A 25,226-nucleotide genomic window follows, 5' to 3' on the forward strand; every position below is an offset into this window, starting at 1 on the left:
CCTATCATGGGGAGGGGGGAGGAGGGAGGGATTGCATTGGGGAGTTATACATGATATAAATGATGAATTGATGGGTGCTGACGAGTTGATGGGTGCAGCACACCAATATGGCATAAGTATACATATGTAACAAACCTGCAGGTTATGCACATGTACCCTAGAACTTAAAGTATAATAAAAAATAAAAAATAAAAAAATAAAAAAAAAAAAACCTGGCTCCTACTATCCATTATCCGTTTATGTTCAATTTCAGTGTATATGTATAGTGGTAGCTAGCTTTTTTATTTTAGTCATTCTAATTAGTAGATAGTAGTATCTTCTAAAGGTTTCAGTTTCCATTTTCCTTGTGATTAAAGATGTGATTAAAGATGTAGAAGATCTTTACATGTGCATTCTTCTTGGTTACATATCTGTTCAAATCTTTTGCCCACTTAAAATTAGACTTTTTCTTCTCATTATGTTTCAGAAGTTATTTGTGTACTTTGGATTCATGTCCTTTATCAGATACGTGGTTTGTAAGTATTTTCTCCCAGACTCTCGCTTATTTGTTCATTCTCTGACCAGTGCTTTTAATTTTGATGAGATCAGATTTATCAGAATCTTGGTTTTTATTTTATTATTTTACAAACTATGTTTTTGTTGTCATGTCTAAGAAGTGTTTGTCTAACTCAATGTCACTGATATTACTTATACGTTTTTTACTTCAAAAAATTGTACAGCTTTGGTCTGTGATCTATTTTATAGTTTATTTTGTATATGGTGTGATATATTGATTAATTTTTTTGCATATGAATATCCAGTTACTCTAGCACCCTTTATTTAAAAGACTACTTTCTCTTCACTGAATTGCCTTTACAGTTGTAGAGTCTGTAGAGTTAATTGTTCATGTTGTTGTGAGCAATTTTTTAATGCAGCAACTCCCTATTTTGTTCCATTGATTTATTGTTCTATCTTTACACCAATACTACATTGTCTTAATTACTTCAGCTTTCTGATAAGTCTCAAAACCAGGTTATTATTTCTAAAACTTTATTGTTTTTCAAAATTGTTTTGGCTATTTGAGATTCTTTGCATTTCCATATGAATTTTAGAATTGGCTTGTTGATTTCTACAAAACTCCTGCTGTCATTTTGATTGGGATTATATTTAATCTATAGATTAATTTGGGAAGAGTTACATTTTTTCTTTTTTGAGACAGGGTGTTACTTTGTCACCCAGGCTGGATTGCAGTACACAATCACAGCTCACTGCAACCTTGACCTCCTGGTCTCAAGTTTTCTTCCCTCCTTAGCCTCCCAAGTCACTGGGACTACAGGCATGCACCACCATGCCTAGCTAAGTTTTTGGTTTTTTGTAGGGATGGGGTCTCACTGTGTTGCCCAGGCTGGTCTCGAACTTCTGGGCTCAAGTGATCCTCCTGCCTCAGCCTCACAAATTACCGGGATTACAGGCATGAGCCACCATTCCCAGCCAAAAGTGATATCTTAACTGTCATCTGGCCCAGGAACACAGGATATTTTTCCATTTGTTTAAGTCTTCCTTAATTTCTCTCAGAAATATTTTATAGTTATCAGGGTACAGATCTTGCATATCATTTGTCAAATTTATTCCTAACTAGTTCATTTTTGTGGTGCTATTACAAATCATATTTTTTAGTTCAATATCTTCTTTCATTGCCAGTATATAGAAATGCAGTAGATATTTGTATATTAATATTGTATCATGCAACCTTGCTAAGCTCACTTATTAGTCCCAAAAGTTTTTTTATAGAATCCATTGGATTTTAACATAGATGATTATGTCATCTCTAAATACAGTTTTACTTTTTTTCATTTTATCTGAATTTATTTTATTTCTTTTCTTGCCTTACTGGACTAATTAAAACTTCCACTATAATGTTGAATAGAAGTGGTAAGAGCAGAAATTCTTGTATTATTTCTGATCTTAGAAGGAACATCCAGTTCTTCATCACTAAGTGAGATGTTATCTATAGATCTTTCATAGATGCTCTTTATTAGGTTAAGGAATTCTCTTGCATTCCTAGATTGCTGAGAATGTTTATCAGCAATAGTATTATATTTTGTCAATTGCTTTTTCTGCATCTATTGAGATAATCACGTGGTTTTTCTTTTTTAATATGCTGATGTAGTAAATTACATTTGTGACTTTTATATGGTGATTTTGAAAAGTTAAACTTATATTCATGGGATAAATGACCACTTTGTCATTATCCTTTCTATATATTGGTAGAATCAATTTGCTAAAATTTTATTCAGCGTTTTAGCATACATGTTCATGAGGGATTTGAGTTTGTAGTTTCTTTTCTTGTATGTTTTTGTCAGATTTTGGAATCAGGCTGATGCTGACCTCAAAGAATGAGTTGCAAAATATTTCATCCTCTTCAATTTCCTGGAAGAGCTTGTCTAAACTTGGTATTATTTTTTCTTTAAATGTTTGATAGCATTCATCAGTAAAGCCATCTGGGCCTAAATTTTTCTTTTTTTGAAAGTTTAAACAAAAAATTTAATTCCTTTAATAGATATAGAGCTATTTAGTTTATCTATTTATTCTTGAGGAATTTTTAGTAGTTTGTATCTTCCAAGGAATTTATACATCTCTTCTGGGTTTTCAAATTTACTGGCATAACATTGTAATATTCCTTTATTACCTTTTTAATATCTGTAGACATTATTGTAGTGTCACCTTTCTATCCTTATGTTGGTAATTTCTTCTCATTTTTTTCCTGACTATTCTGGCTAGAGGTTTATTAATTTTATTGATCTAAAATATCACTTTTCATTTTATTGATTTTCTTTATTGTTTCTTTGTTTTCAAATTCATGGATTTCTACTTGTTTTCTATGCTTTCTTTTCTGTATACATTGGATTTCATTTGTTTTCTATTTTCTAGTCTCTTAAGATGGAAGCTGATTTGAGACTGCTCTTCTTACCTACTACAGGCACTTAGTGCATCAATTCTCTCCTGTGTACAACTTTAGCATTCTCCTACGAATTTTATTCCACTATATTTTCATTTTTATTCCCTTCAAAACACATTTTTGGGCTTTTTTGTTTGTTTTTTTGAGACAGAATCTCACTCTGTCACCCAGGCTGGAGTACAGTGGCACGATCTTGGCTCACTGCAAACTCTGCCTACCAGGGGTCAAGTGATTCTCCTGCCTCAGCCTCCTGAATAGCTGGAATTACAGGCACATGCCACCACGCCTGGCTAATTTTTGTATTTTTAGTAAAGACCGGGTTTCACCATGTCAACCAGGCTGGCCTTGAATTCGTGATCTCAAGTGATCCACTTGCCTCAACCTCCCAAAGTGCTGGGATTACAGGCGTGAGCAACTATGCCTAGCCTCAAAACACTTTTAAATTTTCCTTTTGGCTAGGTGTGGTGAGTAACACCTGTAATCCCAGCACTTTAGGAGGCCTAGGTGGGCAGATCCTGAGGTCAAGAACTTTTATGTCTAGCTAGAGGATTATAAATGCACCAATCAGCACTCTGTGTCTAGCTAAAGGTTTGTAAATGCACCAATCAGTGCTCTGTGTCTAGCTAATCTAGTGGGGACTTGGAGAACTTTTGTGTCTAGCTAAAGGATTGTAAATGTACCAATCAGCACTCTGTGTCTAGTTCAAGGTTTGTAAATGCACCAGTCAGCACTCTGTCAAAACGGACCAATCAACTCTCTGTTAAAACGGACCAATCAGCAGGATGTGGGTGGGGTCAGATAAAGGAATAAAAGCAGGGTCCCAGCAACCCGCTGGGGTTTCCCTCCACACTGTGGAAGCTTTGTTGTTTCATTCTTTATAATAAATCTTGCTGCTGCTCACTCTTTGGGTCCATGTCGCTTTAATGAACTGTAATGAACTGTAACACTCACCACGAAGGTCTGCAGCTTCACTCCTGCAGCCAGCGACACCACGAACCCACTGGAAGAAAGGAACAACTCTGGCCAGGAGGAAGGAACAACTCCAGACGTGCCACCTTTAAGAGCTGTAACACTCACTGCAAAGGTCTGCAGCTTCACTCCTGAAGTCAGCGAGACCACGAACCCACCAGAAGGAAGAAACTCCGGAAACCTCTGAACCAGAAGGAACAAACTCCTGATACACCATCTTTAAAAACTGTAACACTCACCAGGAGGGTTCGTGGCTTCATTCTTGAAGTCAGCGAGACCAAGAACCCACCAATTCCAGATACAAAGAAATTGAGACCATCCTGGCCAACATGATGAAGCCCCATCTGTTCTAAAAATATGAAAATTAGCTTGGCATGGTGGCACATGCCTGTAGTCCTAGCTACTTGGGAGGCTGAGGCAGGAGAATCACTTGAACCCAGGAGGCAGGGGTGGCAAGTGAGCCGAGATTGCACCACTGCACTCCAGCCTGGCAACAGAGCAAGACTCCATGGCGGAAAAAAAAAAAAAAAAAAAAAATTCTTTCATTCCTTCTTTTATCATGAGTTATGAAGAGTGTTATTTAATTTCTAAACATTCGTAGATTTTTTAAAGATCTTCCCAGTATTGATTTCTAATTTAATACTATTGTGTTAGAAAACATACTATCTTATGGCTTGAATTCTTCTCAAAATATTCAGATTTGTTTTATGACCCAGAATGTGGTTGTCCTTGTAAATATTTCATGTGCAGTTGAAAAAAAAGTCTAATCTGCTGTTATTAGGTGGAATTTTCTTTAAGTATCAATTAAGTTCAGTTGACAGATTGTGTTGTTCAAGTCTTCTATATACTTACTGAATTTTATCTACCTGTTTATTTTTGAGAGAGAGGCATTAAAATCACCTCAAATTATGGATTTATTTTTCTTTGCAGTTCTGTTTTTACTTAACGCCTTTTGAAAATCTGTTACTAGTTCATTAGTAATTAGGATGTTTATGTCCTCCTGATGAACCAATCTCTTCATGATCATGAAATGACCTTCTTTCTCCCTGGCACTATTCTTTGCTCTGAACTAGTTCTGCTGATATTAACATAGCCTCTACAGCTTTCTTTTTCTTTCTTTTCTGTGTAATACCATGGTTCTCTTCTTCCATCCTTTTACATTTAAAGCCATTTGTTCTTTGTATTTAATGCAAGGTTTTTGTAGGCATTGTACAGTTAAGGTCTTGTTTTTTAATATGACAGTCTCTGCTTTTTAATTGAGCTGTTTAGATCATTTATGTTTAATGTGATTATTGATGTGATTAGGTTTAAATCTGTCATCTTGCTGTTTTCTGTTTGTGCCATCAGTTCATTGTTGTTCTTTTTCTGCCTTCTGGATTAACTGAGCTTTTAAAATTATTTCGTGTATCACCCTTCTTACCTTTTTAAGATACAACTCTGTTGTTTTAGTGGTTTCTTTAGGGTGTACAGTAAAGACCATCTTGTTCGATAAGCTATGGGGTTTCTCTGTTGTATCACTACCTACCTCCTAAAACTTTCACAGGAACATTTTTACTCTCTACTCTGTGCCATGTACTTTTCAACACTTTAAATACATCAGGTCATGTAATATAACAATACTAGGAGAGATGGACTGTTACTCCTATCTTAGACATTTGAAAACTGAGGCCTAACAGTTGTACTGACACTTGCTCATGGTTACATAGCTAGTAAATGGTTTGGAGTTTGGATTAAACTCCTCTTTCCTTAGCCCTGGGTCTCTGAGTTTTAGTAAGTTTATGTTGGTGATGTCAAATCAATACTATATGTGGTAACTGCCTCCTTTGAAAATTTAGTTTTGTGTTATTGCTTTTATTGTTATTGTTTTAATTCACAAACCTGTTTGTGGTAACTTAAGCATTGAGGATTTCCTTGCATTTTTAATTTTATGTGATTTGGAAAATTGCCATACCACATGTCTCATTGCATGGCCCTCTCAGTTCCTGCAAAGTAATCCATCAAACAGAAACCACGGCATTTATTGTTCTAAATAGTCTTCCACTGGGTATTACATTGAACTCCACCAGCTCTGAGGGTGGTTTTCATTTGTTTATTTGCTTTTTTTTTTTAACCAACTTTACCAGTCTGAGTTTTAAATTCTCCCCTAGAACTGATTACTAAAAGTTATAATTTATTGTTTTAAAATGTGGTCTTTTCCCATTTAATATGAATGTATATTTCCTTTTTTTTTTTCAAGAAGATAATAGACCAAAATAATAAATTGCTCTAAATTACTCAGTGACTTCAGTTAGTGTGAATCCATGTTTAGCAGGTTGGCATATAACAGTGGTTATCAAAGCGTGGTCCACAAATCTCTGGTGGTAGGGGCAGGTAAAGGAAGGATGTGTCTCTGACACCTTTTGGTGATCTGAGAGGGCAAAACTATTTTTTTTAAAAAACACTAAAAAGATTGGGAGGCTGAGGCAGGTGGATCATGAGGTCAGGAGATCGAGACCATCCTGGCTAACACAGTGAAACCCCATCTCTACTAAAAAATACAAAAAATTAGCCCGGCATTGTGGTAGGTGCCTATAGTCCCAGCTAAACGGGATGCTGAGGCAGGAGAACGGCGTGAACCCAGGAGGCAGAGCTTGTGGTGACCCGAGATCGCGCCACTACACTCCAACCTGGGCGACAGAGCGAGACTCAGTCTCAAAAAAAAAGACACTTGCCTTCTTATGTTGACATTTGCACTAATGATAAAAAGGCTATATTGGATAAAACTGCTGGTACCTCAGCAGAAACGCCAAGGCTATATTAGTCATTATATTCTTCACTACAGTGCATTCAAAGAGAAAGAAAAAGACAGTTTTATTTAATATCCTTGATGAAGCAGTTAAAAATCATTAATTTTATTAAACATTAACACTTGATTACTTGTTTTAATATTCTGTGTGACGAAAGAGAAAGTATGCGTAAGTATTTCTTCTGCATACCAAAGAACAATTGTTTCAAGGAGAAGCACTTGTATGGTTGCCTGAGTTGTGAGTGCAACTAACCTTTTAAAAAAAAAAAAATAGAACCTTACTTTTACTTGAAGGTGCAACTGAGAGACAACTTATGGCTATTTATATTTGGATATTTGGCAGACATTTTTAAAAAAATGAATGAAGTCAGCCTGTCATTATAAGACATACAATTGACAGTATTTGTTGCCAATGCTAAAATGTATGCTTTCAAGTGAAAATTCGAACTTTAGAAAACTTGTATCTGTCACCTTGAATGTGACAGCTTCCTAATACTTAAAAACTCTTCTGATAAATTGATAGCGATATTAGAAAATATGATTTTTTACGTTGCATAATAAAATGTATCAACATTTGGAAAATCTCTATAACTCAGTCAGCCAATATTTTCCAAATGGCCAGTGCATGATCATGCCTGAATAAAAGTGCAAGATAAACCAATGGATACTACTGTAACAGAGTACAAAATGTTAGTTGATATGATCTCAGATTCTACATTATGTCCCGACCTGCAGGACAGTCGAACGGGCCCTGGAAGGGGGAGTGGGAATGGAGGAGACAAGAAAACACAAGAAATGGAGACAAGACAAACAGCCTGATCAAGTCTCGTTTATTGAGTGTAGGGTCATGCCTTATATAGGCTGGCAGGGGAAGAGGTTGGGCCAGGGCGGTGATAGGGGCCGGATCTTCTCAAATTACAATCGCGCATGCGCCGTGGGTTTGTACTTTTCCCGGGCGCGGGATCGCACCTGCGCCCTGGGCTGCATATCTTCCTGGGCGGGAAAATGCGCGCGCGCGGGAAAGGTTGGCGCGCGCGNTGTGCCCCAAGGCACTGTAAACAGCTTTCAGCTTTGCCAAAAAACAGCCAGGCAGCCCCAGCCCTGGGCCTCCGGGGAGCTCCCAGCGTCTCCCCATTCACGGGGCATTTTTGGTACTTTGCAGATTCGACTTTAGCATGGGCTGAAGGGAAGGGCTTTTGGGAATTTTCTGGAGCCCTAAATGTTGAGAAGAAAGGGGGTTCCAGAGGTCTTGGTATTTGTCCCCAAATGTCTGTTGGGCTTCCCTGGAGCGAAGGGTGCGTCTGTGGCTACAGAACTCCGGCTTTGGCCAGGCGAGGTGGCTCACGCCTGTAATCTCAGCACTTTGGGAGGCCAAGATGGGCAGATCACGAGGTCAGGAGTTCGAGACTAGCCTGACCAACATGTGAAACTCCGTCTCTACTAAAATACAAAAATTAGCCGGATGTGCTGGACGCCTGTAATCCCAGCTCAGCTACTCAGGAGACTGAGGCAGGAGAATCACTTGAACCCGGGAGGCGGAGCTTGCCGTGAGCCGAGATCACACCACTGCACTCCAGCCTGGGCAACAGAGTGAGACTCTGTCTCAAAAAAAACCAAAAAACCAAAAAACAAAAACAACAACAACAACAACAAAACTCGGGGCTTATTTGAGGAAGGATTTCCGGACACACAGCACCGTGGGGAGTGGACTGGGGTCTGTAGGGAGGGGGTGGGTCCCTCCTCCCTGGGGCGTGCAGGCAGGGTGGAGGTGCTCAGGGGCTCTGAGGCATCTGATGGGGTGAACTGAGTGAGCTGACCCTGGGGACAGCCCTGAGTGTCGCTGGCAAGGGGGTGGCGTCTGCCGGGCCTTGAGCGGTGTGTCTAGAGCAGAGTGCACCGTCTTGGTGACCAGGTGGTCTTTCATTTCCGCACCATGAAATGTGATGAGGAGCGCACGGTCATCGATGACAGCCGGCAGGTGGACCAGCCCATGCACATCATCATCGGGAACATGTTCAAGCTCGAGGTCTGGGAGATCCTGCTCACCTCCATGAGGGTGCACGAGGTGGCCGAGTTCTGGTGCGACACCATCGTAAGTTGGCCCTGCGCGCCTGTCCCCTGGGACTAGTCTCTTCCGGCTCACCCACCCGCTTTGCAGGGCTGCTGTGTTTCAGGAAAGCTGGGACTCAAGCGAAGCTCTGCAAAGGCAATCCTGCAACCTTATTCCCCACCACGGTGCATGTGAAGATGGAGGGAACAGGGCTGGAAGGGGTGACCCATGCCGTGGCTGGCTGGTGGGGAGCATGGCTATCCTCAGCAGGAGTGAGCCGGCCCACTTCACAGTCATCACATTTGTGTGTGTGTGTGTGTGTGTGTGTGTGTGAGAGAGAGAGAGAGAGAGAGAGAGAGAGAGATAAGGTCTCGCTTTGTCACCCAGGCTGGAGTGCAGTAGCGTAATTATGGCTCACTGCAGCCTCAACTTCCCGGGCTCAGGTGATCCTCCCACTTCAGCCTTCCAAGTAGTTGGGACTAAGGTGCGCTACCACACCTCATTTTTGTATTTTTTGTAGAGACGGAGTTTCGCCATGTTGGCCAGGCTGGTCCTAAACTCCTGGGCTTAAGCAATCCTCCTGTCTCGGCTTCCCAAAGTGTTGGAATTATAGGCATGAGCCATCATGCCGGGCCAAGTCCTTGCTTTTTATACAGCATGATTAGACCAGCCTTGGTCTAATCCCTCCTCCTCACATTGCAAGTTTTTTTTTGCCCTTCTCCTCCCATTGCAAGTTTCCCTTCCTATTTATAGCACTCCGTAAATTACCCTTATAAGTTAGCTTCCTCGCCTTGTGGCAAAACTCACTGACCCTTGGGCAATGTTTCTTATGGGAACTTTCAAACATATACAAAAGTCAACAGAAAGAATAACGAACTTACAAGCATCCATCACCCAGTGCCAGCCACCATCAACCCGTGGCTGGTCTTGCTTCATCTCCTAACCCATCCACTTCCCTTCCTTGTCCTGCCTGGTTAAACCAAATGCCAGACACCATATCATTTCATCTGTAAATACTAAAATTTGTATCTCTATAATATGAGGATATCCCAGCACTTTGGGAGACCGAGGCGGGCAGATCACGAAGTCAGGAGTTTGAGACCAGCCTGACCAACATGGTGAAACCCCGTCTCTACTAAAAATACAAAAATTAGTGGGAGTGCGTGCCTGTAATCCCAGCTACTCAGGAGGCTGAGGCAGGAGAATCACTTGAACCCGGGAGGCGGAGGTTGCAGTGAGCTGAGATCACACCACTGAACTCCAGTCTGGTGACAGAGCAAGACTCCATCTAAAAAAGAAAAAAATAATAAAGAGGATATTAAAAATACTTAACCATGATATCATTATGAAATCTTTTAAAAACTCCAGTAATTCCTTAAAGCCATCTAATATCCAGTCACTGTTAAATTTTCTTTGCTTGACTCTTTTATTCTTTATAAATGAATGAGTTTGGTTTGTTTAAATCAACAACCAACCAAAGTCCCTGCGTAGCGCTTTGTTGATGCGTCCTTCAAGTCCCTTTTCATCTATAGCTCCACCTCCTTTTCTTCTTTTCTTCCTTGACACAGAAATGTTGAAGGAACTGGGTCATTTATCCTGTAGAAGTCCCACATTCTGATTTTCCTGATTGCTTTGCCATGGAATTGTCTAACATGCTCCTCTATTCCCCACATTTTTGATAAATTGAAAGTGGGGTCAAGAGGACCTGATAAGATTCAGATTCTTCTCTCTCTCTCTCGTTTTCGGAAGTCTGCCATGGATGGTACCATATACTTCCCTTTGGGAGAAGTACATCACACTTGGTTGTCTTTCTTAAGATGATGTTAAAAGTGATGGGTGGGTTTAGGTGTTGACAGCCTGATCCGTCCATTCCAAAGCTCCCCCTAGACTTTCACCATTGGTGGCAGATACCCAGACTCATTATTTTGTCAGAGGCCACTGACCTTTTAAATGAGCATTCTGGGGATGGTTTGAACTCTGTTCTGTCGTTCATTAGTTGCATGACCTGGGGAAGTCCCATCTTCTGTCTGCTACTCTATTCCTTCATTTATAAATAAACAAAACTCTAAGTTAAGGAGTTGTTTTGGAGATTACATGATATAACATATGCGGGTGAATCATAATACAGAGCAATTAAAAATGAGAGCTATTATTTTGAGCTAGAATTTTTTTTTTTTTCTGAGATGGAGTTTCACTCTGTCACCCATTATAGAGTGCAATGGCATGATCTCGGCTCACTGCAACCTCCACCTCCTGGGTTCAAGTTATTCTCTTGCCTCAGCCTCCCAAGTAGCTGAGATTACAGGCATGCGCCACCACACCCAGCTAATTTTTGCATTTTTAGTAGAGACAGGATTTCACCATGTTGGCCAGGCTGGTCTTGAACTCCTAACCTTAGGTGATCCACCCACCTCGGCCTCCCAAAGTGCTGGGATTATAGGCATAAGCCACCACACCCAGCCAAATATATTTATTTTTAATAAAAATTATATCAGGCCAGGCACAGTGGCTCACGCCTGTAATCCCAGCATTTGGGAGACCAAGGTGGGCGGATCACGAGGTCAGGAGATCAAGACCATCTTGGCTAACATGGTGAAACTCCATCTCTACTAAAAATACAAAAAATTAGCCGGACATGGTGGCGCGTGCTTGTAGTCCCAGCTACTCAGGAGGCGGAGGCAGAAGAATCGCTTGAACCTTGGTGTTGCAGTGAGCTGAGATCGCGCCACTGCACTCCAGACTGGATGACAGAGTGAGACCCCATCTCAAAAAAGAAAAAAAATTATATCAATATTAACATTATGGATTTATTATTTTAATGGATTAAAATTAAACGGTTTTAAATTTCTCAATTTTAAATTCTAATACGGTAAATGTTGGTAACTATAACTCCACAAGCAAATGCTTTTCAGGGTCCTCAATAATTTTTAAGACTTAAAATTATTACTTAAAATAAAGGGATTCTCAGAAAAACAAGTGTGAGAACTCTTGGTAGATTCCCAGCTCAGATTGATTCCTTTTCTCTGATAACTGCTCCTCCCTCTATCCATGAACATTATTGTTTTACCTAGGCTATCATCCTTCCTCTCCTCCCTGGATAAGTGTATTGAGGGATAGAGGGGTTAATGGGTAGGCGCATGGGGTGTGTATTTTGACCCCAGCAGGGCCTATCTTACTCTCCCCTTACAATTCAAGTAGAGTCAAAAGTGTGTTAGTGTGTATCTAAAGCCTGACCCCATAGTATATGATGTAAATTACCATAAAGGGTCCAACCTCCCACGTAGTGGAGAGAACAAGAAGGGAAGCTGGTTTGAAGACTGTGAAGAGAATAAAGCAGATACACAAAGAGGGGGAAAGAAGAGAGACAGACAGAAAAGTACAAATTTCTAGGGTTTCCCAGATCTCTATTAGTTGGTTCTAGTTTATGCCTGAAGATGGACTTGAGTTATATAAAAGAGCCCAGTGTCATGTTACTAAATATTATCTTTTCCTTTAGCCAGCTTGAGCGGGTTTCTTTTACTTGCAACCACATTGAATCACTTATAGTTAGGTACCACCTGCCTGCTTGCTGCCGTTACTCACACCCGTAATCACAGACCTTTGGGAGACCATGCCAGGAGAATTGTTTAAGTCCAGAAGTTTAAGACCAGACTTGACCACATAGCAGAAAAAAAAAAAAAAAAAATTGCCTGACTTGGTAGCACTTATCTCTAGTTTCAGCTACTTGGGAAGCTGAGGTAGGAGGATCCTTTGATCCTGGGCAGTCGAGGCTGCAGTGAGCTATCATCATGCCACTGTGCTTCAGCCTGGGCAACAGCGCATGACCCTGTCTCTAAAAAAAATAAAAATAAACTAAAATATGGTAAGGTAGGACATATGTGATCTGTTCTCAACCTTTGTAAGGTTTATGATGTGCCATACATTTTAGGGTCTTATCAGCTAGAAATAAAAAACCAAGGTTTTCTGGAAATGCAAAGATACTATTTCTATATTGAAGTTAAAAAAGAATTACCATAGGCTACACATGGATTAATTACTATCTTCAAAGAATTAGAACTCTATCAAACATTCTTCCCAGAAAATTATGCTGAACAAAATTTAATCTTTCTGTGACTGTTCAAAGGATTTTAGAATCTTGTAATGCTCCAGGGACATTACCATTTTATAAATTGTACAAAAAATTCTCATTATTTCAGCTTTCTGGTAGTTTGGATTCAGAATAAGTGAGAATTTACCATAATATTTTGAATTATTAAGTTCTGGGGAGCTCAAAGTACTACTTCAAATATACATGCATTATATCACATCTTTTTGAACAGAATAATGAAATTTACAAATGGAAACAGCTAGTAGTGGGTGGGTTCAGGATACAAAGTCATGTTTCTCAGTGTTCTAATGAATAATTCCTACATTTGGCTATTTTGAACTGATCTCTCTTTTCCATTTCAAAATATAGTCTCTTTTAAGCTAAAGACCAAATAGGGCTAAGGCCAGCAACAAAGAATTCAAGCTATAATTTTATTGTATTATGAAGTATGTATTCATTTTATTATAGGTTTCAGCTCATAAATTTTCAGGTGAACCTAGATCCTCAATTTTTTTCACAAAAGAGAAAAACTCAAACATAATGGTAAAAAAAAATCAGATGCATTTACATATGCTTCTGGCTTTCATCAAGCAAAAAAAAAAAAAATAGTTTAAAATGTATAGAAAAAAAAGAAACTTTTAAATTAAAACCATTTTTGCTCTAGCAATCAGCCTTGACATCAGCATAGTATATTTTGACTTCCTAATTATGGATTATCCATGACCAAATATAATAAGTTTAATGTATAAATGACACTCTTGCCACACAAACTTCCTTGTATCTCTCTCCCTTAAAATGTAATTAGTTTCTTTTTGCTACTAAAAAATTTAATGCTCTCAGAAGCCAAAGCTTATTTCTGTATCTCCTGCTGTTTTGGAGTGTCTGTACCTTTCCTCCTGCCAGTTAGCATGGATAATCAAAAGTGAACTGTAAGGAGAAATCTTCCATTTAGGAAACATCAATTTGTACTAAGTCTAATCTAAAAGATTAATATGGAGCATGTGGTACATTCAATAGGAAAATGGCATTTAAATATTAATACTAGATAAATACACGCTTGCTGCTATCTTTGATAATTTATAAGTCATACTCTTCCAGAAGGAAGTAAATCAGTTTTTTTATTTTATGCTGCTGCTCAGTAACATTATAAGGCAACATGTAAATCAGGGAACCATTTTCCTAGTCAGAACTGACAAGGGGAAGTGAAAATGTTGGGTCCAATTTCAACCTCATTTCCTTACAGCCTAGATTTGTGTCACATGCTTGATCCTGCCTGGTGCTTTCCAAATTAAATGTATATTTCTCAAACCAATATCTTAAGTGGTAATGTTCCAACAGTCCAAATGTCGATTACCAAAACAAACATTTGTTTCTCTAGCAAGTGTTTTCACACAAAAGCATTTGATTCTCGTACTGCAGCAAACAAACATTTGCTTTAGGCGGTTAAGGCAGCCAAAAGTTCTTGCAGAAACATTTCACAGGCTGGCTGGCATCCCTCTTTGGAGCAGGGCTTGCTGATGTCCGAGAATGCATGTGAAGCCAGCTGCTGACCAAGAGAATCCTTTGCAAGACATTGAGGCCATTAAAACGATTTAGCATTTTTCAAAACACATCTTTTGGGAAAATGTGCTTCTGGTTATGATGTTTCCATTAGAAAATGTCTTCATGTCTTCACAATGCCTCATTTGCTAATATAAATTCAACCTTTGATATAATCACATAACCAAAGTCTTATGAAAGTTCACAAAGACACATAAAAACATTCACACAACCCAGGAATCATGATTTATGCAAGAGCCCATGAGAGTTCATTACATAAATAGTCCTATTACTACATTAAAGTCTATTTTCTCTCTTGAACAAGATGTAGATTATCTGTGTAAATATATTTTCTTAAGTGCACATCTACTTTACTGTCAAGATACGGCTTCCACATAAAATCCTCTTGTTTTCATATTATTTAAATGCTTTTGGAATGAATCAATATTTCTGAGGAAGTAATTTACTTAAATACATGTTCTTTAAAGCATGGGGAAATTGATTCTTAACTTCTGTTCCAAAGACACGGTTTCCTAGCAACTGGGTCAAGATTGATTCTTTGGCTAGTTCTAAACTGAGAATAGTCACTACCCCACTAAAGGCAAAGAAGAGTTCTTCTTAGTTAAATGAATGAATGAATGAAAACACACACACACGTGCACCACACACACAAAATGTCATTTAAAGCATATTTGATAGAACGCATGGCAATTTGGATCTCTAGCTGATCAGCTTCCAATAAGAGTTTGCTGAATACCTTCCATGAGTTTGATTCTATTTTGGCACTGATGGGACTGGGGAACCATGATACAGAGAGCAGGTAAACAGCTGTAATCATCCCAGTAACAATGCATTTAGCAGGTATTATGGGCTAGTGTCTACAGGTGAAATAACTTTAACCATCAGTAGAATAAGGCAGATCAGGCCCGGCATGGTGGCTCATGCCTGTAATCCCAGCATTTTGGGAGACCGCGGCGGGCAGATCACGAGGTCAGGAGATAGAGACCATCCTGGCTAACACGGTGAAACTCCGTCTCTACTAAAAATACAAAAAATTAGCCAGGCGTGATAGCGGGCGCCTGTATTTCAAGCTACTCCAGAGGCTGAGGCTGGAGAATGGCATGAACCCGGGAAGCGGAGCTTGCAGTGAGCCGAGGTCGCGCCACTGCACTCTGGCCTGGGCGACAGAGCGAGACTCCGTCTCAAAAAAAGAAAAGAAAAAAGGCAGATCAAGGGACAACCAAGGTCTGTCTGATGTTAAAACCCTGGAAACAATACTGTCCTTTACTTGGAAAGCCCAAAGTATTTCTTGTCTTCAAGAAACTTTCAATCTAATTGTAAAGAAAACATACCCCAAAGAATTAGGGAACAACCTGAGAGAGTAGATGTATAAGTGTTAATAATATTAAAGTAACAAAATATTGAGTTTATTGAGTCCTTACTTAATATCAGGGACTGTGCTAAGGACCTGGCATCCTGGTGGAGATGGAGTTTGGGCTGGGCCTTGAAGGAGGTAGGGAGAGGTGAAAAGCAAGGAGGGAGGGTCCTTCGAGAAGATGAAACAGCATGAGCAAAGGTCTGGGGGTGAGAGGTGTGCTGTTTGGGACCTGACAGGCTTGCGGTGACAGGTTGGTGTGGGGAAGTTGCACTGAACAGGTAGGTGAGCCTATATTATGGAGGACTCTGAATACCAGACTGACATGCAGAATTGACCCAGCGGGGGAATGTGTACTTGTTTTAGGTTCTTGAATATTGGGGACATGATAACTCCCCCTGAAATTTCTAGGACAAATGGAATATGCATTTTCTGTTAGAATAGCTACTGCCAGAGTTCTCTCTAAAAAGGTTTAACGTTTATGCTACCATCCATATGCCAATAATATCTTAAGAGTTTTCTCACTTGACATTTTTTCAAACATTTTAATATTTGCTAATTTCTTCTTTAAATGTGATATTCCCTATTTTTTGAAGTGTTATAGATACATAGTTGTACATACTTGTGGGGTACATGTTATGTTTTGATATAGGCATACAATGTGTAATGATCGAAAAATCAGGGTAATTAGGGTATCCATCACCTTAGGCATGTATCATTTCTTTGTGTTAGGAACCTTCCAGTTCCGCTGTTTTACTTATTTAAAAATATACAATAAATTATTCTTAACTATAGTCACCCTATTGTGGTATTGAATACTGTATCTTATTCATTCTATCTAATTGTTTTTTTTTTTTTTTTTTGAGACGGAGTCTCGCTCTGTCGCCCAGGCTGGGTTTACACCCATTAATCATCCCTTCTTTATCCCCACTAAGCCCCACCCTTCCTAGTCTCTTTCAACCATCTTTCTACTCTTATCTCCATGAGTTTAAATTTTTTAGCCGCTGTTTTTTAATTTGTACACCTTTGGCTTTGAGTGTGATTGTGCAGTGATTTATTTGTTCATTTCCATTTGCATTTATTTTTCTGTGAATTGCATATTTGTATCTCTTATTCTAATTGGTAGTTTGGCATTTTTGTTAATTTACAGAAATTTCAAAAATATATTATGAGGGCTGGGCATGGTGGCTCACGCCTGTAATCCCAGCCCTTTGGGAGGCCAAGGTGGGTGGATCATTTGAGGTCAGGAGTTCAAGACCAGCCTGACCAACACGGTGAAACCCCGTCTCTATTAAAAATACAAAAATTAGCTGGGTTTGGTAGTGCATGCCTGTAATCCCAGCTACTTGGGAGGCTGCGGCAGGGCAATCACTTGAACCCAGGAGGTGGAGGTTGCAGTGAGCCGAGATCATGCCACTGCGCTCAAGCATGGGTGAAAGAATGAGACCTTGTCTCCAAAATAAATAAAAAAAATTATATATACATTATACATATATAATATATACGTATATGACATATACGTATATATTAGATATACACCAGGTTTGGTCTTTTTGTTTATCATATATTTGCAATATTTTTTCAGAGTATTATTTGTCTTACAGCTTAAAGTGTTTTTTCAATTTTTTATATTTATGTAGAAAAAGATACCAATCCTTTTAAATAAAATTCCAGGCATCATCTGCCTAGAAGGAAATGCCAAAATTATAAAATATTCCAATATTTTCTCCTAGTACTTAAGATTTTTGATACATTTACATTTATATACATTTGATCCATCTGGAATATAATTCAGTTTAGGTGTAAAGTAGAAATTTATTTTCATTTCTGCTACTGATTTGAAATGCCTAATTATCATATGCTAATTTTCTACATATGGGTCTACTTTTGGTCTCTCTCCTACTTCCTTACTGTATGATGAAAAGGCATAACACTGGTTTAATTACTATTGTTTTGTTTTTAAAAATCCTAGCATAGCACAGCACAGTTGTTATTAAGACCTTAGATACTACATAGTAGATAAGAGCATTGGACTCTGGGGCCCGGGGACACTTTACCACTTACTTGAACTGAGACACTTTGCTTAGTCATTCTGTACCTCAGTTGTCCCATCTTTGAGATGGGGATAATAATAATGTGATTGTGAGGATTTAATGAATTTTTGTATGTAAAGTGCTTAAAACAGTGCCCACCACATAGCAAGCATTTATAAAGTTATTGGCTGTTATTTGTCATAATTTTTCCCCAGATTTTCTTGCTTTTCTAACTCATCTTCTGAATAATTCTTAGAATCAGTCCCTAAGAGGGCTTATTCAAGGTATTATAAACATAGTTCCCTTCCTATGAAGAATCCTGATGCCAGCTGTTAAGAGAATTGTTTCTTTTAACCTGGCACAAAGTAAGCGTTCAATAAATGGCAGTCATTATTTTGGTTATAATTATTGTTTTGGAAGGCACGGCAATATGCAAAGTGAATACATTCTCCTCTGATGTCTCATTCTCCTCCACCCCTAATAGAGCCTACAGGAGAGGGGAAAGAGAGAAAGCTGGGGTAGTGGCAGGAGGGCATGGGGAGGGCACAGAAGGAGCAGCTTCTCTTAAACTCTTTTGGGGGAATTTGTGTCTTTCTCTTGACCCTCAGAGCATTCTCCTGTGGCCCTTGCCTTCAAATAACCTTGGTGGGAATTAGAAAAATCTTCCCCATTTCTGTATTTCAGCCATGATTCTTAGATGATTGAAATAATTAATGTTCCCAAGAGCTGCACTAAAGTGTTAACATGTGCTTTAGCACAGAAGTATTCAGTAGTTTAGCTAAAGCCCTCAGGGGCCAGCAGGCAACACAAATCAGTGGTCATAGAACTTTTTGTTCATGAACCTCCTAAAAATGTTTTGCAAAACTATGTACCCCTTATCAGATTTTTAAGTTAGCATCTAAATTTTTTGATAATAAGTTTAATAGTTATTTTTAAGATGGTAATTAGAGGTGTATGGTAAATGGCAACATTTTAAAATACAAGTTTAGACTGGGCACTGTGGCTCATGCCTGTAATCCCAGCACTTCGGGAGGCCGAGGCGGGCGAATCACCTGAGGTCAGGAGTTCGAAACCAGCCTGGCCAACGTGGTAAAACCCCGTCTCTACTAAAAATACAAAAATTAGCCAGGCATAATGGCAGGGGCCTGTAATCCCAGCTACTCGGGAGTCTGAGGCAGAAGAATCGCTTGAACCCAGGAGGCGGAGGTGAGGTTGCAGTGAGCCGAGATCATGCCATTGCACTCCAGCCTGGGCGACAAGAGTGAAACTCTGTCTCAAGAAAAATAAATACATAAATAAATAAAAACATAAAAGTTTACATCCTTCTAGTAAAATGTAAATGCCATAGCAATTTGATACCATCAACTATAAATAAAAAATACAAATTCTTTTTGACATATAGAAATTTTACTTTTTTCTCCTTGAACTCGTATTTTAATTTCTATTACCCCACAAAATTTCATTCTAATATAGTATGTTTGTTTTCAAGTGTTTTATGCATCACCCTATCAGGCTTCTTGATAATATAAATAAAAATACAAACTGAAATTTTATTTCCTGCTACCATAAGGCCATAGGTGTTCATGAAATTTATCTTCTGGAAAAGTGATCAAAACAATATAAATATACTTTAAACATTTTATGAATGATTATTAAACATGAAATTAAAATTTATTAAAAGTGCATAGCTATATAAGATGCATGGGGTTTTATTTGTTCCAATTAGTTCATGTATGTATGGATGGCTATTATTTAATGCTAGAATGAGATAGGGTTCAGCTTCAACTCTGTTCCTATTTTTGGCATTTATAGCTATAAAGGCTGAGAAACCTGGTTTTTAAAAATGAGTAAATGTGAATAGGAATTGTTTTGTTACTTCCATATGAATATTTTGAATTACCTCATTGTCACGGAGAAAGTTCTAACACCCTGAGGCAATGCGCCACAGTCAGATTTGAGATGGGCAAAAGGTGTGCATTTCCTTTGCAGGGCAAGTTAGGATCTCAGAAAGCAGAACATGGGGCAAGATGTTTATTAGGGATCAGTATCTGTGAAAGGAAGTAGGCCTGGGCACAGACGAAATCTGCGAAGCCTTGGCCAACCTGGCTAGGAGCTCTGCAGTGAGTGCCGCCCATTAAAGTAGTCTTGGAGACAGGTCTTTATACCCTTAGAGGCTTGGTCACCAGGTGTGGGACCATCCCAGGAAGGTGTGATCCCTGCAGCTGAGGCCAACCCTGAAAGAGCTGGGTCTGTCTGTTGGGAGGCTGTCTGCTGGCCTCACTCTCCACAGATAGACAGTGGATTGAATTCCTAGGACCACCATAACCAATTACCACAAACTTGTAACTAAGAGTAACAGAAATTTATTCTCTCACAATTCTGGACACTAGAAGTCCAAAATCAAGGTGTGTATAGGGCTGGTTCCTCCTGGAGGATCTGAGGGAGAAGTATCCCATGCCTTTCTCAGCTTCTGTGGCCCCTGGCCATCCTTGGCTTACTTTGGCATGCACAAGCGTTCCTCCAGTCTCTGTCTCTGTCTGTACATGACCTTCCCCTCTGTGTCTCCCTATCTGCTTTCTCCTTTTCAGTCTTTTATAAGGATCCTTATCATTGGATTTAGGGCCCACCCTAATCCGGGACAATCTCATCTCAAGATCTTTACCTTAATTACATCTGCAAAGACCCTTACTTCATGTAAGGTAACATCCTCAGGTTTCAGGTCGATGTATCTTTTGGGGGGTCACCATTAGCACCACTACAGGCAGCAAGTCCTTTGCTGAAGGCATAGCTGGGCAGCCTGTCTTCATATCTACATTTTATCAAGTAGGAAAAGAGTGATTAGAAAGGGGAACTGAGAGAAAAACAGGACAAATGTGAGGCTCAGAAGGCAAGCAGGTTGCCAAGCAGATCAGCTTTAGAAATGAGAACATATGGAAGAGAAGCGTCTGGAAATTGATACTCCTTGGAAAGCCTTTTTGTACCCTAGGGTGACAAGTAACCCAGTTTGAGGATTTAGTTCAAGCTGATGATTTCCTTGCAGGAATACAGATCTTAGGTTGCTACATCTCTAATTATTGAAGAGAATTAGAAATTTATACTTTAAGTAATATCTTCTTGTTTTCAAACATTAGCTAGTTCAAAACAAACAATGTAGGCACAAGGGGAAAAAAGTCTGTGGGCTGAACATGGCCTCTGAGGTAACCTGCACTTTACAATGTTTCTAAAACTATTCCTACCACAGCAAGTAGAAGAAAGGCATCTACCTTTGATGACCACAGATTTACCATCTCATTTAGAGGGCTGTTATCAGTCAGGGTTCTCTAGAGAAACAGAACGAACAGGATATATATTTATATAAAGAGATGTATTTTAAGGAATTGGCTCACACAACTGTGGGGGCTGGCAGGTCCAAATCCGTAGGGCAGGCTGGCAAGTCGGAAACTCTGGCAGGAGTTAATGCTGCAGTCTCAAGGCAGAATGTTTTCCTCTGCAAACCTCAGTTCGTGTTCTTAGGAACTTCCAACTGATTGGACGAGGCCTGGCCACATTTTTTAGGGTAATCTCCTATACTTGAAGCCAACTGATGACAGATGTCAACCCTATCTGCGAAATAGCCTTTCCGGCAACACTTAGATTAGCGTCTAATCACGTAACTGAGTACCACAGCATAGCCAGGGTGACACATAAAAGTGACCATCCCAAGAGCCATTACTTACCATGTTGACATGTTAGCTGCCTCAATCGCACTCATTGATGCAGAGGAGGAAAGTAAGGCCCAGGAAGGGGAAGTGACCTGTCCAAGGCTACACAGCTGGCCAGGAGAATGAAAATGCAAAGCCGTGCTCTGACCTCTCAGGCCAGTACCATTTCCACTATTCTACTCTCATGCAGCTCAATGTCTCAAGACCAAATCACAGCATTTTAGAGAACAAAAGCCCCTTGGAGGTCATGTGGGTCAAATCCCTCATTTTATCATAAGGTTTAGAGACATTAAGCCACGAGAATTTTGATTCCCAGCGAAGAACATTTTCCACCCACTGCATTGCCCTTCACAGAAGATGGAGATGATTGTACTCAACATCAACTAATCTGGGTTAATTTTTTTTCTTTCAGAATATCTCTCTGAAGAAGATGTTCTGAAAATATCTCGCTGATAAGAAACTTGCTACTTTCAGGTAACATTCTGAGGTTTCTGGTGAATGTATCTTTTTGGGGTCATTTACCCCACTCTACAGGCAGCAAGTACTTTGTTGAGGGATGGCTGGGCAGCCAATCTTCATATCTACTGCATTTTATAAAGTGGGAAAAACAGTGATTGTAAAGGGGCGCTGAAAAACAAAAAAGGACACATGCAAGGCTCAGAAGGCATGTGTGATGGTCAACAAAACGAAACAAAACAAAAAGGGCACTAGTCTTGTCCATCCAAAGTTCAAATTGTTGGGTGCCAGTCCATTTTTTTTTTGTAAAAATTTTGTGGACGTTCACTGATTATATTTCTAGAGCAGCAAAACTAAGAATTAAGCAGTTCCTTGATGGATTAACTTTTGAACTCTCAGTTACACTTGTGGTAGGAGTGGCTCCATTTTAGTAGCTCACAACAAAGTGAACTCCAACTTTAATCAGTTATATATTACATTACATCCATTCCTCTAACTTATTCAATCATAAGTCACATTTCCAAATCACTTTCTCCCATCATATGCCCCAGACTCAGCTCATCTCAGTCACAGACCAGAAGGCACGAGCCTTATCATTAGATTTTTCTGAGTGTGCCTGTAACTAAGCCTAACGTGCGTGTTGACAATCCCAGCATGGTCAGAGACACTAAAGGGCAAATTACGGTGATGAAGGGTGGTCAGCATGAAGCTGTCTAAGAGGTGAGGGCCAGAGATGTTTCTGATTTCTAACGTCTAGATATGAGAGGCCAGGGATTTTTCACTGTGTCTCTGGGAGCTGTACTGGTGAGCAAGTCCTTCCTCTTCCTAACTGCTCTTCTGTGACAAAGCTCTGACTTTTATTTTCAACAAGGTCTTGGTATTTCTCATACATTTTGTGTATTATTTGAGGGAGGTTTAAAAGCTGAGGAGTTTTTTTGTTTGTTGAAAAGAACGGAAAAAAATTGATTTATAGGGCTTAGCTGAAGGAAATGAAAATCCCCAAAACTACATAATCTCTTTTCTCTCTGTCCCTTCTCCACCTCTAATAATTTTTTTTTTTAATTTAAGGGAGGTAGAAGAATGAATAAAATTTAACAGTAGCATGGAGTTTACTGTTTGTCTAGGAGGGGAGGGAAGAATCAAGTCTCTGGATACCACATGTCCTCCAAAATAGTAGTGAAAAAAAATAATTAACAAATTCTATTTATTTTCACAGCCAAAGTCACGATTCACTTCCCACAGAATCAAAACCTAGAATCCTGATATCAAATTTAATAATACGAAATTCTTTATTTTCCAAGATAAATAGGTTTGGGAAATGGTCAGTGGAATTTTCCACTTCAATTAGCCACAGTGGGAGTTTACATTATTACACAATTGCAAAGAAGTTTAGTAATGAGCATCACAATGGAAAATTAATAAAAGCTCAGTGTAGCCCAGCCCATTCAAGTAATTGTCAATTAAGGCTACAATCAATACCGAGCTAATAGCTCATGAACAAGGATAGTTGGGTACTTACTTCATTAACGTTGCAAATCGATGTCAACCATTTGGGAATAAGTGCAGAGAAATGAGCTCATATATTGGAGGTAATCATAGTTGGGGAACTTGCTGGATAAGAGGAGACTAAGAATTCAGTCTGCAAATAGACGAATGTCAGGGAGCAGCAGCCCGATCTGGTTAATTAGTGTTCTGGTTAGCAGAAGGCAAAACTTTTGTTTCAACCCTTGATGCTGAAATCCTTTGGAAGTACCTTAGTTTCTTTTTCTGTACTTGGGATACTGGCAATTTGCATTTATTTCCCCTTCCTGTTTGCCTTAAGCCACTTATAATTCTTCCTCTAGCATTAAAAAAAAAAGACTATTAATTTTTCTTCCATAGTCCGTTGTAACACCAGGCAGCCCATCCTAAGGTGCATCTGTTCATTCAACCGGTAGGCCTTCAGAAGGCATTTACTTAGACAATCATCTCTTTAGGATCAGTATTGGTGAGCACTGGGCACCATTCTTCCTCCCCTGCTTCTCCTCCCTGACAATAGCACTGAAACAAATATGTACATAATACAAAGTCAGAATGTAATTTGGAAATAATTTTAAAATTTATATGCCTAATGGAAGGAAAATGATCATATAGAGAATACCCCAAGCACTGCATTGTTGCTGACTTTCCAGTCTGAACAGTACAAATCCAGCACTACGTAATCATACTCATACATTTCACCACCTCCCTATTGTCATCCAAAGAATTTATTTCCTAGAACTTATTGTCTGAGAATTTATGGACTTCTTTCTTGCCTCATCTCCTTCACCAGAATGTACAACCTGTGGTCTGCATGGATGCTCCCATCCTCTGTTTCTATTCTTCTTGTGGAAGCCCATGGCCCCATCCTGTTTGATATTTCTCCCTATCCCTCTGTCCAGATGTGAGCACTCCCAAAACGCGTGGTGTCTGTAAAGCTGTGTGAGAAAAGGAAGACATGGGGACAGGTCCTGGGTCAAGACTCAGTGACAAACCTGAGTTATAAGGCTAAGAGGGGATTCTATTGCCAGCCTTATAGATCTGAGACTTGACAACTTTCTACATTTTAGTTGGTCTGTATTTTATTAAGAACACATGTTTAGAGCATGCCAGTTGGGACTCAAGGAAAAGCACGTATCTCCACAAAGTGGGAATAGCAGGTAGACCGATGGGGGGAGTTACGCCTTATCCTTCAATCTATGAGTATCTCTTTAGTAGAAAAGTGGAAAAGAGGAAGATTGGAAGCGGGGTAAATGAATAATCACTGGGCTCCTGCTGCTAGTGCCAGGCACTAGGCTGGATGCTTCATCAACATCATGTCATGTGAAGAGCTATTGACTAGGAGTTAGGAAACTAGGATTTAGGAACAACTTTTTGTGACCTTGAAGAGACATCACTTAACCCTCACTGGGCCTCCATTTTCCCATTTATGAGAGATGTCAGGATCCAACAAGACAATGAACTTGGCAAGAGATAAATCTCTCTTGGCTGGGCGCAGTGGCTCATGTCTGTAATCCCAGCACTTTAGGAGGCCGAGGTGGGTGGATCACCCGAGCTCAGGAGTTTGAGACCAGCCTGACCAACATGGTGGAACCCCGTCTCTACTAAAAATACAAAAAAATTAGTCGGGTGTGGTGGTGGGTGCCTATAATCCCAGCTACTTGGGAGGCTGAGGCAGGGAGAATTGCTGGAACCCCGGAGGCAGAGGTTGCAGTGAGCCGAGATCACGGTATTGCACTCCAGCCCTCCAGCCTGGGCGACAGAGCAAGACTTGG

At 39.7% G+C, this 25,226-nt stretch overlaps 1 protein-coding gene across 1 annotated transcript in view; it reads left to right on the plus strand.

Moving 5' to 3' along the window:
* LOC108517524 (rhotekin-2) overlaps positions 1-25,226 on the plus strand; it is a 109,348-nt gene that overhangs the window by 78,372 nt on the left and 5,750 nt on the right. Inside the window, exon 11 of the mRNA XM_017855512.1 lies at positions 21,890-21,951. Within this exon, the coding sequence (XP_017711001.1) occupies positions 21,890-21,916 (27 nt within the window). The 3' untranslated portion in view covers positions 21,917-21,951. The remainder of the gene's footprint in view (positions 1-21,889; positions 21,952-25,226) is intronic.

Source organism: Rhinopithecus bieti, unplaced genomic scaffold (genome assembly GCF_001698545.2).
Source record: "Rhinopithecus bieti isolate Rb0 unplaced genomic scaffold, ASM169854v2 scaffold_39703, whole genome shotgun sequence".
NCBI classification, from domain to species: Eukaryota; Metazoa; Chordata; class Mammalia; order Primates; family Cercopithecidae; genus Rhinopithecus; species Rhinopithecus bieti.